This window comes from Phasianus colchicus, chromosome 9 (genome assembly GCF_987193195.1).
Source record: "Phasianus colchicus chromosome 9, bPhaCol1.hap1.1, whole genome shotgun sequence".
Classification (NCBI taxonomy): Eukaryota; Metazoa; Chordata; class Aves; order Galliformes; family Phasianidae; genus Phasianus; species Phasianus colchicus.
The window spans coordinates 17,012,958-17,029,172 of NC_143444.1; the positions used below are offsets into that span (position 1 = coordinate 17,012,958).

A 16,215-nucleotide genomic window follows, 5' to 3' on the forward strand; every position below is an offset into this window, starting at 1 on the left:
GACTACCAGTGTTGAACTGGATGTTTAAAGGAAAGGTTCCCCCTACCCATCACGCAACTGATGCCACTTGGAGTAAGTGGATTGCGTTGATTACGCAAAGAGCGCGGATGGGGAACCTCAGCCGTCCAGGAATCCTAGAGGTCATCATGGACTGGCCTGAGGGTAAAAAGTTTGGAACACCAGCAGAAGAAGTATCACGAGCTAAAGAGGCCCCACCATACAACGAATTACCAGAAAATGAAAGAAAGTATGCCCTGTTCACTGATGGATCGTGTCGTATTGTGGGAAAGCATCGCAGATGGAAATCTGCTGTGTGGAGCCCCACACGACAAGTTGCAGAGGCCACTGAAGGGAAAGGAGAATCAAGCCAATTTGCAGAGGTAAAGGCTGTCCAACTGGCCTTGGATGTGGCTGAACGGGAGAGGTGGCCAATGCTTTATCTTTACACTGACTCGTGGATGGTGGCAAATGCTTTGTGGGGGTGGTTACAGCAGTGGGAGCAAAATAACTGGCAAAGAAGGGGTAAACCTATTTGGGCTGCTGAACTGTGGAAAGATATTGCTGCCCGAACAAAGAATATGGTCGTGAAGGTGCGCCATGTAGATGCTCATGTGCCCAAAAGACGGGCTACTGAAGAACAGCAAAATAACCACCAGGTGGACCGAGCTGCCAAAATTGAGGTGGCTCAGATAGACCTGGACTGGCAGAACAAGGGTGAATTATTTCTAGCTCGGTGGGCTCATGAGACCTCGGGCCATCAGGGGAGAGATGCAACATATAAGTGGGCTAGAGACCGAGGGGTGGACTTAACTGTGGATGCTATTGCACAGGTTATTCATGACTGTGAAACATGTGCTATAATCAAACAAGCCAAGAAGATGAAACCACTCTGGGAGGAAGGACGATGGCAAAAGTATAAATATGGGGAGGCATGGCAGGTTGATTATATCACCTTGCCACGATCCCGCAGTGGTAAGTGTTATGTGCTTACCATGGTAGAGGCGACCACTGGGTGGCTTGAAACATATGCAGTACCCCATGCTACCGCCCGAAACACCATATTAGGTCTTGAGAAACAAGTCCTTTGGCGACATGGCACCCCAGAAAGAATTGAGTCAGATAATGGGACTCATTTCAAAAATTCTCTTGTAAATACTTGGGCCAAAGATCATGGCATTGAGTGGATTTACCATATTCCCTATCATGCACCAGCTTCTGGTAAAATCGAACGATACAATGGGTTGTTAAAAACAATGCTGAAAGCAATGGGTGGCGGAACATTTAAGCACTGGGAGAAGCATTTGGCAGAAGCCACCTGGTTAGTCAATACCAGAGGATCTATCAATCGTGATGGTCCTACCCAATCCAGCTCTCTACATACCGTAGAGGGAGATAAGGTCCCTGTTGTACACGTAAAGAGCATGTTGGGAAAAGCAGTTTGGGTTCTTCCAGCTTCTGGAAAGGGCAGACCTCTCCGCGGTACTGTTTTTGCCCAGGGACCTGGATCCACTTGGTGGGTAATGCAGGAAAATGGGGATGTTCAATGTGTACCACAAGGAAATTTGATGTTGGGGGAGTGCAGACAGTAATTCCATGTATATAGACGTGTGCGTGTGATGCATTTGTAATCATTTTGTTTGTTTGCATATGTGTGTGTATATATATATATATTAAGCGTGATGTAGTGATGTAGAATAAGGGGTGGAATGTCATGGTTTTGGTTTTTGCTTATTTGACTTTCAGTATTCAACATCAAAACATCGTGTACTGGAAGTGTTAATGTTCTAACTCTACGTACCTATCCCTATACATTGCGGAAGTCACGGGATCTGACCCTTCCGGGGGGGGCGGTCTCTTACTGCCTGGCAGTGGGTGCTGGAGGGTGCTTTCCTAGCCGTTCCAAGCTTTTTCAGGTTTGACTCGGTCTCGGGAACTCTCTCTCATATCTTATTTCATTCATTAGTCTCAATTTCAATTAGATTGTATTATATTGTATTATTTTGTATTCCGATATCATAGTTAGTAAAATAAGTTTACCTCCATAGATTGTTGCCGCTGTTTCTTTCCTTTTCCCCCTTCCTTCCCATTTTGTGGGCCCAGGTGGGGGGTGGGGAGGGCAGGGGCATACTGCCCCCTGTCACGGGCATAAACTGATCCAGTTAATTCCGTGACACTCGGTTTGCCGTACTGCTTCCATCTGCCCTATACTCATTAGCTGTGGTACAGTGGGAAGCTTGTGCTGCATTTGGGCATGTTTGGTGGCTCTGGTAGGCCAAAGGCCTTTATTTTGAAGAAAAATACTTGCTGTTCTAGAAGAAACTGTCATAGATAAAAGCAAAGTTCTGTGCCTTTGTTTCTGCAAGAGACCTCAGCCTTGCAAGGGTATATTGCTGAGTTTACCTCTCTTCTTTCTGAACACCTTTGCAGGCTGCAGTAATGAACATCTAACTATGACAGCAAACTTGCAAGAGGCAAGGAGAGGTCCTTGAGAGCAGCCCTGTGGAGAAGGACCTGGGGGTCTTGGTAGACGAAAAACTTAACATGAGCCAGCAGTGTGCCCTTGCGGCTCGGAAGGCAAATGGGATCCTGGGCTCCATCAGAAGAGGGGTGGCCAGCAGGGACAGGGAGGTGATTGTCTCCCTCTACTCTGCTCTTGTGAGGCCCCATCTGGAGTACTGCGTCCAGGTCTGGAGCCCCCAGTACAAGAAAGACAGGGAGCTGTTGGAGAGGGTCCAGAGGAGGGCCACAAAGATGATCAGGGGACTGGAGCACCTCCCCTATGAGGACAGGCTGAAAGAGCTGGGCTTGTTCAGCCTGGAGAAAAGAAGGCTGTGGGGTGACCTCATTGCAGCCTTTCAGTACCTAAAGGGAGCCTACAAACGGGAGGGGAATCAACTCTTTGAAAGGGTGAGTGACAGCAGGACAAGGGGAAATGGTTTTAAGCTGAGGGAAGGGAGATATAGGTTGGATGTCAGGGGGAAATTCTTTACGGAGAGAGTGGTGAGGTACTGGAACAGGCTGCCCAGGGAGGTTGTGGATGCCCCGTCCCTGGAGGTGTTCAAGGCCAGGTTGGATGGGGCCCTGGGCAGTCTGGTCTAGCATTAGGTGGAATGGTTGGTGGCCCTGCGTGTGGCAGGGGGGTTGGAGATTCATGATCCTTGAGGTCCCTTCCAACCCTGGCAATTCTGTGATTCTGTGAAAGTTACACAGGGTTTCTGAAGCATGAATTAACTGCAGTGGTATGAATTGCCTGCAGTGAGATGTCCTGAGAGAGGAGTGGTACTGCCCAGCATGTCTGGGGTTGAGGAGGAGATGAAAGATGTTCAGCTTCTCTGGGGATGGAGAAGTCAGAGTTGAGACTTGAGATGAGAGGAACAGTAACTTGGAAGTAAAGCACCTTGTTCCAAATGCGAGAAGGTAAACCCTAAAGAGAAGACTACAGTGTGGGATATCTTAATTGCTTTGATTAGTGGACACGACGTTGCCACATCTTTAAAAGCAAAAAACACCTCAGCCTTCATTCAAAGAAGGCTCACAACCCTCTTCTCCTGCCCCCCTTCTTTTTCTTAGAACTTTAAAGCATCTGTGCTTGTATAAAATTCAGCCTTTTTTAATGTGGGTTTTTTTGTTTGCCCTGGCCTGCAGTTGCTGTGGTTGTTTTCAGTCAGCTCAGGAATTGCTGGTCACTAAGTTTGGCAATCATTTCACACTCTGCCCACCAAAACTGCCAGAGGAAGCTCTGTGTCTGCCAGAAGAGGCTGTTTGTGCAGAGCTGGTGTCCTGCAGGAGCGCTGCCTGGTGCCCGACTACTCTTAAAGAGACAGCGGTAACTTCACACAACTTGGAAAGTGCTGTGCAAACCCTTGGTGTTTTCTGATTCAAGAAATGGAATTATTTTCCATACATGGAAAATGAGACCTGTTCTGTTTCACAGAGCTGCTTGGAACGATGTGTGAAGTAATGCCAAGGCTCACTTCAAGAGGCTAAAGGGTCCAAAGGAAAAATATCAGAATGACTTTTCTGATTGCTTGGAGTTTTTGGTTTTGCTGACTGTTTTTAAAATGGCCTGTTAGAAGCTGAAAGTTGGACTGTCTTACTGTTTTCCTCTGCTGTGTGTGCCCACAAATGCCACTTTGCTGTTACAGGATTGTAGAGAGAACTAGGCAGCTGCCCCAGCCTTTACTGCTGGGTTTACCAGTCTGGCTTTGGACTTCTGTGTGTGTATGAGGGAGATGTTGAAGCAGCGCTTGCTATGAGTGGCCGGGTTTATGTTGTTCTCTGGAGTGTCTATTTGACACTAAAGTTGGAATTGATGGAGTTGTTCTCCAGTTGTTCCTCCTAGCAGGGAAAATTTCCAACATAAATTGAGTGCAGCTTGCAGTGCTTCATGTTTACTTTCCTGGATCAGCTGAGAAAGTAAAATCTGTGGTGGAAAGGTGTGAAAAGAGGAAGAAACATTTTAATCGACTTTTGTTTGTTTGTTTTTAATGTACATAGACCGTGCTTTTGCTGCACTTCTCATCCACTCAAGTTTTTGTTTCTCTACACGAGATTCTTATTTTCCATGTGAAACATAAACAGAGCACTTCCACAGTGGTAAAACTTATTTCAGGAAGAAGATGCGAAAATAGCACCACCAAGAGGTATAAATAGATGAAATTTAGGTTGTTTTAAAAAGTATGAAGGAATTATAGGTAATTTATAGTTGACAGTGTCCCTTTAGCAGTTGTTTTGGCAGTTTAAAAGATGGCAGCATTTTTATGATTGTTGCTTGTGTAATACAAGCTAAGCATGGCAGTGGTGGCATTCTACTAGCGCATGCAAGTGCTCAAGTGAAATTTTAAGGCCCTTTGGGAAATGTTATACTGTGTCATTGTTTAGTAGAGAAGCACAGGGGCACTTGCTTCTTTTTTTTTTTTTCAGAATAGACCATAAGAACATGCATTGTTGCCTCCACTGCTTATTTGGCTTTCAAGGGATACTTAGAATGGGACAAAATAGACTCTGAGAATTCACTGGAGCTATATGGAAAACCATTGCAAGCAGGAAGCTGCAATCCATTTTTGCACTGCTAGATGGAAAGCACGACACTATTTTCTTTAGTAAATTTCTTTTCAAGCAAGAATCAGCAAGACATTGCAGATAAGAAATGCTCAGAATGGTATCACTGTGTGAAATGTCTTGCGTGACAGCCTCACCAATTCTTTAGAGGATTTTGTCAGGTGTTCACAGCTTTGATTCTGCAAGCGTATACAGATTTGAGCAATCTTACATGTACAGAGAGAACTGATTAAACTGAGAAAATTTGGTTCCTGGGGCTTTTTTTCCAAGTACTCGGTGTAATTTCATTCTCTGAAGTATTCCCCAAATATTATCTTGCTTGTACAGACTAAAAGTTACAATTTTTCTTTTTTGAAGTTTGAAAACAGGAAAAAACTGGAAAGAATGAAGACCTGCCCGAAGGTAGGGGAAAAGAAAAGGAAATGTATTGGCTACAGTTGTTGAATCTTCTGAAGGTAGTTTTCTTTGTGCTTTCTCTCACAAATGTAGTGGAAATTAAGTATTATAGACACACTTGCAGCACGTTTTACTCAGACTAATAGGTTAGTGACAATAAAGTAAACAAAGCCGTTTCCTAAATCTGGTGCTGCTGCTTACGTTTTCTGTTTTTGACTCATGCGTGTGCATGCTGTTCTCTTCCCAGGCTTGGAAAGGAAGAATTTGGTTTTATATGTCCAGTAAAAATATGAACTCCATATTTTACAGTTCTCTATTTGACTGCCTTTCTAAAAGACACCTGCAGAATGGCATTTCTGTTTTCCACTCATCTAGATCAATGTATGGTCTGGCAAAATTTTGAGGAGCAAAGCCTCTTACATGCAGAGATTAGTTTGAGCTGATCTATGACTGAGACCCGTGGACAGGTGAGGTGCATCAATGCTGCGGTGGTATGTTAATGCAGCCATGTAGTTTCTGTTTGTGTGGCTAGTGCATATCTAAGTTGCTAAAAATGCAAGCAGCAGGAACTTCTGTTTACCTGAAAAGTCTGTGTAGATTTACTCAGACTACCTCAAACACCTTTAAGGAAAATGGTTCTGTCTGAACATAGTGATCTTATATTTCTCAATTGCTCTTGGAACAGGAACTGCTTTTACATTTTGTGCTCATAGCGTCTCAAACATGTTAGTCCCTCCACCCCTACTGCTTTTTTTTGAAGACATTAGGCAGTGTTAATGCAAAAACACAAGTATAGCTTAGGGATGGGGAAGAGGAGTATGACATCTGACTTACCTTGCAGCTCAGGTGATTCACCAAAGAACAGCTTAGCTAAGCCATGCATGTACACGTAAGTACAGAATATAGTCAGAGAATATTGTCTGGAGAAACGTATCCTTTTCCCATGGGTCTTCTATCTTAACTGTTAAAAATAAAACTTGCAAGTCTGATGTGATACCATTGTGTGATTAGGACAACAGTGAGGCAGATACTGTACTCAAGACTTGTAGGAATGAATCTTGTGCCCTTAACCATATATATAGGCAAAAAGAAATTTTCCCACAAGATGTATAAAAGAAGGAATTTCCCTATGGGATTCATTATACTGCATGTGAACGGTATTGACATCTACTGATTTATGCAAAGCTGAGTGAGTTGTCTTGTTTTTAGGTCTCAAGTGCTGGGAAGCCTGATGGCTTTGTGGAAGGGCAGATGGCACAAATGGTTTCGCTTTGTGTTTGGGAGTTGGAGGATCTAGTTTGTGTCGAAGGAGGAATGGGTGCTGTGTCCCAGCCTTGCAAGGCTGAGCATGGGCTTTCCATTGCATGGCAGGGCTGATTGCTAGAGGCAGCCCATGCTCTGCAGGTGCTGAAGATGGAGATCACATCTGGAGATGAAATTTAGCTGACATAGCAGAGATGTTTGCACAGAGACTGCTCCATTTGATGCAGCCTGAAGTTTTTGAAACATTAATTTTTCAGGAGATCTCTGGTTCTCTAAACCATACAATACCAGAGATATCAAAGACACAAAAACTGTTTTGAGATATATGCCTGTGGATAAAGCTGGATTTTGTGCAGTACAGGTAAAGGAAGTTCAGGTAGGGCTGTTAACATGTGTGTACAATCCCTTCCAAAAGCCTGTTAGTACACTGGGTTATAATTTTGAAATGGTTGCAAAAGTAGTGGTGTAAGTATGACTTATTACCCTTTGTGTTCTGAAATAGCTTTCCTTATATAAACTAACTTTTTTCTGTTTTGTTATTCGTGCACTGTTAAAGCAATACCATTTTCTAACGTGAATAGAACTTCAGTAACTGTTCTGCCCGTTTGCCAAATTTTTTGTTCCTGGGACAGCTTTGGTCCTAATTTTTGGATTAGTTACATATTTGCATAAATGATTAACATCTAATATAATGTGATTACATTTGGCAACTCCTGCTTAAAGTAACTGTTTTAGAACATTAGAAATTAAATGGCTACATTTTTGTCTAAAGATAAATTATGTGAGCGAGCTGTGGTCAGAAATGATCCAATGTTTTTTAAAAGCGTTATTTGTAATATTCCCATGTCAGAACTTTCTGACACTGTATGACTTTTGGTGCTTTCTGGATGGGCTTTTCAGAGTCTTTGTTCCTGAAGTTACCAGAACAATTACTTACCCTTGTACTAGTGAGGAGAAAAAGTTACTGGTGTGATACAAGATACAGATGATGTGTTTGCCAGGTGCAGAGCAGTATGTTGATGCCATACAGCATGCTACTGTGCTCTGATGTACTCTTCTTACTGTGATGCTTTTTCAAACACCTTGCATTCAAAGGATTCTGATGGTAATTCCTAACAGAGTGTGCAGTGAGCCCTAAATCACTGGGGTCATCCTTGTCAAACTTTCTGTTCTCTTGCCCCCTCTCTTTGATGGAGTCCAGTATTCTCATGTGTGGTAGATCATAAGGTCAGTGGATTGCACAATAGTATGCTTTTTTTACTAGGTAATGTGTGGGACCACATCATCTCTGGCTTAATGCCATGAGCTTCAATGGAATTGTGCCAGGGTGAATCTTTCCCATGATTTTCATGACTGAACTAAAACTGCTGTTCAGTTGATCTGATTATTTCTGTAGGATGTGGATGAGAAGATTCAGGCAATGCCAATCCATTTACAGCCATGCATTTAGGATAAAATAAACAACCCTGCTCTCTCCTGGCATCGCTGTGTTGCTCACCATGTGGTTGCGTGGGGTTGCTGTGTGCTTGCTTTGTGGTAGCGCTGCTTGAGCAGCAGCATCTTTTTACTTCTGGCCTGACAGAGAAGACATCTTAGTGTCTCTCTGGCAAAAGCTGTGGCTATGGCAAAATTTCCTTCAGCGATAATTCCATATGAACAGTTTGTCTTTCCTGGAAAAATCTGCAAACTCTCTTCCAGAAACTGCTGGCTTGTGAAGGCTGTTCATTGCAATCTACTATAGCTGGCTTGATATCAAATTTGTAACAGCATAGGAGCATAGCAAAAATACCAAGAAATTGATAATATATGTGTTCCAATTGGAACTCTTAGTTCCTGTGTAAAGAGTACAGCTATTCTTTGCTTTTGTCTTGCAAATGAAAGAATAAAATGGCCTAGAGATCCTTTGCAAAGCAATTGATAAGGTGTTTAGGAATGGCACAGTACCAGCACTTGCCATTTGAGGTGGGTTCATGGGTTAATCCGTTACTGCACTCTTTTATAGCAAATATATTAGCACTAACATTTTTCAAGTGAATTTCAGTAGAATGTCTAAACATCTTACAGTGGATAGTATATGCTAATATATTTATACTATATATACTAATATATAGTAGGTAGTATACACTGTATTGCTAATGAACTGTAAAAATAAGCTGCTTCATATTAACTCTTCATATTAACTTGTCTTTCAATTTAGAATAATTTGTCCTATAAGTATTATATTAGAAAGATTGAGAGCACTTATAATGGCAGCTATACATTTAAAAAAAAAAATCCATTTTCTCTTGTCTGCTTAGTACCAATTAACTTCATCTCTGCAGCTGTGCATTAAGTTGTCATAAATCCATCTTCAGTGCATCACTAGTAAGTCAGAAAACCTGTTTCCATGATCATGACTTGCACGTTAAAACTCGTTTTCCTATTCTGTTGTATGAAACAGCTGTCCTAGCCTAGGCAGCGTAATTCAATCCAACACAGCATATTTTGTCCTGGTTTATTAGCACAAATTCATGATGGCTGTTTTGGAAAAAGAGCTATGGGTTTATCTTAAGGACTTCATGCTAGAATAGTTAATTCAGCCTTGCAAATCCTTGGCACTTGACTTTCATCTTTTAGAACAAAACACAGACTGTGATTTGATACCTTGAAGTCAGCAAAACAAAATGGTACTTTTTAGCAGCAGTGTTTACTTTGATCAGTTTTCAACTTTTGTGCCCTTGCCTTTCACGTAGTACAAATTGCTTTAGCAGAGTAATGGGGCAGGAGCCCATGGACTGTTTTTGTAGTTGGTTGCTGTGGTGATACTCAGCCATCCATGAAACTGTGATCTCCAGGGAGACAGAGCTGCCACAGCCGCCCTAACCTTGCTGCTATCACATGCATCTGCGGAGACCTTAAAGGAACTTTGCAAACTGTGTCGACAGACGGTAGTGATGAGCTTGAGCCCATGCAAACGGAGCTGGCTAAATAATGCCAGCTTCTGTCCAATAGACATGGTGTCTATGGAACGTGTCTTTTTTAAGTGTTTTTTTAAAAGTTTTCATAAAATACAGTGAAAGATTCATTCTGCAAGAAAGGCAAAGCTGCTCTGGGGCTCATTTCCTAGTCATAATTGCATCCTTTCTTTGTATGCACATCTTAATGAATTGGTAGGTTTTGTTGTACACGTTTTTAGAGTAGCCTTGATTAATTAATTTATTTTTTTAACCTATGACCAGCTAGTTGTATTCTTCACAAATTAGTCACTTATTTGAAGCAGTGACTTGCATACAAATGGGAACTGGGAAGAGCAGACCTAAGCCGGGAAGAGCAGCTTTGCTCTGCAAACAGCAAACAGCTCCTGCACCTGAGCCTTGCTGAAACGTGCAGGGGACCATGCTGCTACACACCAGCTCAGTACTCATGAGCCCTTTGCAAGCAGCAAGGGATGTGTTGAACCACAGTGGCTTATTTCCCTGTACTGTTATTATGCTGCTGTCTGTTTGGTTAATGCCACATGTTTTAAAAATAATACAGACAGAGCAGTAGCAGCTGGTTGTTAAATGGACTGGGTGCTTTAGTATACTTAATGGTGCTGACCAAACTGCTCTTGTAGAGCTGTCTGACGTGCTGAGGTAGTACGTTGCTGAGAAGCACAAAATGTGTGTATTTTATAAGTTTGTGTCAGCTTACAAGAGTGGATGGAGAGTATCTCTATAGATCCATCCTTTTGAATAGTAATAAGCCTCTGTGGGAGGTTCAGAAAAGTAATGGATTTTACCATTGTGCTTATTAATGGGTTCAGCATTTTGCATGTCTTCATATGCAGCTGTATGGAACTGAACACACTAATTTCCAATGGGGTTTCTGGGCAATGCCTTACATGAATATTTAATAGTATGAGTTCTGCCAGAGAAAATGATAAAAAGGAAGGGAAAACTTCTAGTTAGCTCTTCTGTTATTAATTAGAAACATTTTGTTGGTGGTTTGGAAATATCCAGTACCTTTCTGTTAATGTATGCAGTGTTTAGAAGGTGCTATGAACTGTCTAGACATTTGAAAAAGAATGTGCCCTGAAGAGCCCACAAAATAAGATGAGAAAGGAGGAAAATGTGACTGGGAGAAGGGGAGCATCATGTCTAACTCAGCTGATATATGGGTGTCCTAGGTGGACAGTGGAGGCACTCTAGCAGAAATGACTTGGGTTTTTTTGTGTTTTTTTTTCGCACGAGCACTTGATTTGCTTATGAAAAATTAAATTTTGGATTAACATCTTATAGCTTTTCTTATGGATCAGCCTGCACTTTTCATGCAGAAATGTGTCCCACAATGAATTTTTCCTACAAGTTATGCAACAATTCCAGCCAAAGGCATTCATAGATACACCACCAGTTCTGAACAACTTAATTTCCATAGATACTGTATTTTCATAGGTGGACGTAATCATTTATGTATGTGTTATATACATACTTGCAATAGCAATTAGGAAATGAAACAGTAGATTGCAAAGAGTCTGATTTTCTTTCTAAAGTGGTATGTTTTCTCTTTATGCTCCCTCGTGTGACCAAACTAACAGGCAGAAAGCTTCATGAAGTCTGAAACATCTGTCTTGTCTGGTAGATGTTGGCTTCGGATAAACCTGTCTGACATCAGTTGAAACAGAGATACTTCTCCATTTTCTAATTACCTGAAGGATTTGGCCTAACTGTCTCTGAGATGAAGTGTTCAGTGTGTTATGTTTTTTATAATAGTTTGTTTTTAATAAAGAGATTTTAAATAGCAAGAATTTTGAAAATGTCTATAGGAGCATCATCTTTTAATTAAATCAGCATTCTAATAAAAACACAAGCAGTGTGCAAACCTAAACTGTGTGCCCCAACTAGCCTGTGACAGGAGATTGTTAATAGTTTTCTATTCTTGGTTATTTAAGTATAGAAACCTAGATTATAGCTCACTTCATTAATATTTACATTAGCCTGAGCTAAGTTTGGGATCAGAGGAAGCCAATTATCATTTGATTGTGAAAACGTGGCTATGGATGCATACAGTAAGATTGGAGAAACGCAATATTCACCGCATTTAGTGTAGGAGACTTTTTTGTTGGCAGGTTTGAATTTGTGGAGTTTACAGTCAAATGTATTTTATGCCATTTGGAACTGAAAAAAAAAAAAAATCAGACTAAAATTTGAACTTGTTTGCCAGATAAGGACTGCAAAAGATAAAACTTGGCTGCTTTGGTAAATTTAGATTACAATATTTGTATTGCTGTGTAAGAAAACTGTATTACATAAGCCCAGAACAAGGTAATTATGTTAAATTGTTTAAATGGCTTATTGCTAATTAGTTATGATTACAGCTGAAAAACCAAAAGAATTAATGAAAGCTTTTTACTAGTAGTACATTTAATAGCAGTTCTAAACTTCTTCCACTTTCAGTTCTTTCCATTTCTAGATGGACAACCAAGTGGGAGACTTTTAAAAACAAGGAGTTTTATCTTATTTTTTTCAGCTAACAGAATTATTTTCACTTTATAGCCTGATACTTCAAAGCAGTTTTCATAACTAAGATCATGTCTGCTTGATATCTGAAGTCTGTGTCATCCTCTTAGAGTTACCATTCAGAGTGCTAATGTCCTTCAGTTTCCTAAAAGGAGCTATTGTATTCTTTTGAAGCTGAAAATGGAAAGAAATGCTGTCCTCAGGACACAAAAGTAAACTGTGGTACTTCATGCTTTCTTCTGGAAATGCATAGATACAAGTAGGCCACCTGTAGAGAGAAATCAATTGCTTAGAGATGTGGCTGCATTTACTTGGGAAACGTTGCTTAGCCTTTCTGCAGTCACTTGGCATTGCCCAGTGTGCGCTTGGTCCTACAAAGAACAAATTATTTCTTCAGAACAAATGTGTAGGTTCAAGCATTTGATTGTAAAATCTCAGTTCTTTTTTCTTTTTTTGAAAACGTTTTAAGCAATGATGGACATCTAATACTCAGTTTGGTTTCTAGCTTCTGTCTAGTTACACAAATCTGCATTTACTTTAATAATAAACTGGTATTTACCACCATGTAAGAGTAATGCAATAAACAATGCATTTAGTTTCTCTAGCAGGAGACAAAACTCGTTCTGAATTACCTGCATGCTCTGTATGCTGAGCCACCCTGAGTTTTGTAGCTGTGTGCATGTTCAAAGAGCTGTGGTTCTTTGTCAGGGAACCCACCTTCAGTCCACTGCTGAGGTGTAACCTTGCTTTCTTAGTGTGTGTGCCATGTGGTCTCCCAATGCTTTTTTTCAATAAAGCAGAACGTATAAATATGCCAAATGCTGACTGTTTAGTAAACTTACTAGTGCCTGTAACAATACTGTGATGTCACTTAAGAGTTGTCATATACTAAAAACTGACAACATGTTCTCCTTCGTGCACTGAATTTTACCCAGCATTGGCAGCAGCTCTGACAATGAGTGGGACTGGGCAGGAAGGGCTTCCAGAAAAACAAACTGAATGTTTAAAAAGTCAGCTCTTAGCTTTCCTCACATTTTTGATGCTTACTTTCCTGGGCTTACATTCACCATGTACTATTTTTTGCCCATGATGATAATAAGCATTTTCTTCTGTTTTGTGCTTGTTTAGTTTATTTTGCAGGTTAGAATTATGCCCTAATAGCATAATTAGACGAGGTTTTGTACTCTAAGCCAGCTTTGTAGGCTACCATCAGAAATTGGAGTTTTTTTTGCTGTTCTTTTTATCTCCTTGTTCTCCAACTCTCAGCTTAGTGGTTTGACCTTTTGCGTAAGCTATTTTTCATCAGCATTTGCCAAGGTTTTCTTAAACACTTTAGCAGTGCTTTGCAAGCACAGAGTAGAAATGTTAACTATTTCATTCTTTATTTTATCTGTACTCTGTTGACTGACTTTTTTTGGGAAGTAGAGGAGTTCATAATCTTGGTATAGAAGGTCTGAATGCTGGTAGCCATAATGTATATAAAAGTGACTTCTGATTCATTGTTTCAAATTCCCCTTTTGTTTTGAAACTTATAATGCAGTACTTGTGCATTTCTTTATTTCTCTGTAGGTCACATTACACTTGACTCCAATTTCATCAGTGCATATTCACCAGAAGCCTCTGGTGTTTCTTCTCAACTCGCCTTTGCCTCTGGTCTGGAAGCTAAAAACAGAAAGGCTGGCACCTGGAATCCGCAGAGTTTTCTTTGTAAGTATACATGGTCCTCTGGCCTGCTCTGTATCATAGCTATTTGTCACACAAAGCATAGAGTTAATGGCATTCATTTGGAAAATTTTTAAACATACGTTAAAAAAGGCAAGTTAACAGGAGGTCAAGTTTCAGTATCAGGCTCTGGGGAACAGTTAGGTGGTAGGGCAAAGCAGTTTGGAAAAAGTACCCAATTACCTGTTATATGAATTCAAGTAAAAGGAACCAAAATTGCTTTTTTTTGTAATCTGCATATTGGGTAGTTATTAACAGCAACAGCAAAGCAGCAATTCCAGTTCAAGAAGTTGTGAGGTTATAACAGATTTCCTGTTCTGATTAGAAGTTTGATAATACAGTGCAAAAACCCCTCAAAGCAATGAGAAATGTTAGGGTGAATGCCAGTTGTGTGGTCTGTGAACAAAGATTTGTATATATTGAGTTCAATATATGTTTGTTTCTAATGAAGCTTGATCTATTGAAATGACCAAACTAAGTCTAGAATGAAGTCATTTTTATTTCTCAGAAGGACTGGAGTGCTGCTTAAAATGTAGGATCCAAATATTACCTAGTATTTGTAAATCATGTCCATACAATTTGCCAGGACATTCAAGTTTGCTATTTGTAGTGAAACAGACAAGTTGTTTGGATTAAATTTTTAATGTGTGACATCATGTCTAATCATGAGTTGTCGTTATTAAAGTTGCAGCTTTTACTATGTTCAACTCTAATTGCAGAACTAAACTTGATTATTTTTAGCTATGTCCTTATAGGGTTCAGTTTTGCTCTTCCAGCATAGCTGACTGTGGTAGGCATTGACTGCTACTGCTTCTGCTCTACCTGATGGGAGAGAACTCAGTGGTCTCATTGTGCATCGGCAGGAGGAGAAGGTGCTTTGTGCTGCAGCAGTTAGCACACTGGGAAGGGACGCTTGTCTCTGTTGACTTGGTGTAATGGTGACTCCATAAAGTTCTCTAAGAGTCCTGTTGTTCACAGGATACCAAAAGTTTTTCTGGGATGGATTTCTTTTTCCTTTCATCAAGGCACAAGAGTAGAAAGACCTTTAGTATTTTGACTTGTGAAGGGCTATGTCCTGTTCCCAGTGCAATTTGTTACTGGCAGGTGTTTTAAATAAAAAATAATATTGTATTTTAAAGGTGTTCTCAATCTCAATTTTTCTCACTAATGTTTTAGAGACTTGTAAGTGTTATCTTCATGTTGACCATTCATGGTATGTGCCCTTAACGCAGCCAGCACAGTTCAGATCTGCTCAGAAACTGACTGAAGATGATGATGAACAGCAGTATGATAAGAGTCCTCATTCTTCTTGTGGCCAAAAGAAACAACACCTTTCACCAGTTAATCAAGATTTAGTCATATTTTCAGTTTAGTTTTGATCTCCTGCAGTTGCTATACCATCACTCCCATTTCAATTCAGCTAACTTTTTTTCAGCCCTCTCTTCTCCTCTCTTCAGCATTTTCCTTTTTCCTCTGCCTTGACTTTGGAATTGAAGAGACTCTGCTGAGAGCCATCAATTTCTGCTTAGCAGACCATGCCAGTGTTCAGACTGTGGCTGTGCTGGACTTGCTTGGCTTGGCTCAGTGGCCTGCAGTAAGGCACGGAAACAATAGGAATGTGCCTAAGGCCTTAGCTGCCAAGACTGTACGATTAGCCAAGTGTTTGCTTCAGGAAAGTGCTTCAATCTCTTCTGACTCAAACCAGTCCTGAAAACAAAAACAGTCTTGAAAACTTGAGCAGCAGCAGTCATGATTTGTGCCAAAAAAGACATTGTAAGTTTATTGCAATCTCTTATCAGGGGCTCATCAACCTTCCTATTCCTCATATACCAATTTCTCAGTAGTTATGACTTGTGTTAGTTGGCTGAACAACTTAACCTGTGGTGATTGACTATTGCCCTTCCACAGTTCCACTCTGCTCAAAAAGATACATATGTTGTTTTGTGTATGTGTTTCTTTCAAAAAAACCAACACAGAATCATGTGGCACAGAAAACTATGGGAAATGGAGAAAAAATCTTGACTTGTGGACAGGTGTACCACCCCTCAAAGAAGTAGATCAGCTCTAGTTTGGCAGCAGAGCTCCTTGTCTGTGTTAGGCCATGCCACACTGCAGTCACTAGTGCGGCCTCTGACCTGAAGAAGTGATCTGCCTCTGCAGAATCAGGGGTTTTTATTTCCAGGTTCTTCCAGGCGAGTCATGGAGCAGATGGATATACCTCTTCTACTCTCTGTTCTTCCTTACCAAAGCCCTCAATAAGTTCCAGAGAATTAAACTTCAGTGTGTAAATCACAGC

At 40.8% G+C, this 16,215-nt stretch overlaps 1 protein-coding gene across 3 annotated transcripts in view; it reads left to right on the plus strand.

The window, feature by feature from the left end:
• TGFBR3 (transforming growth factor beta receptor 3) overlaps window positions 1–16,215 on the plus strand; it is a 127,329-nt gene that overhangs the window by 63,444 nt on the left and 47,670 nt on the right. For all 3 annotated transcript variants that reach the window (XM_031614808.2, XM_031614809.2, XM_090146369.1), the window contains one exon: window positions 13,767–13,904. In XM_031614808.2, coding sequence (XP_031470668.2) covers window positions 13,767–13,904 — 138 coding nt within the window. The remainder of the gene's footprint in view (window positions 1–13,766; window positions 13,905–16,215) is intronic.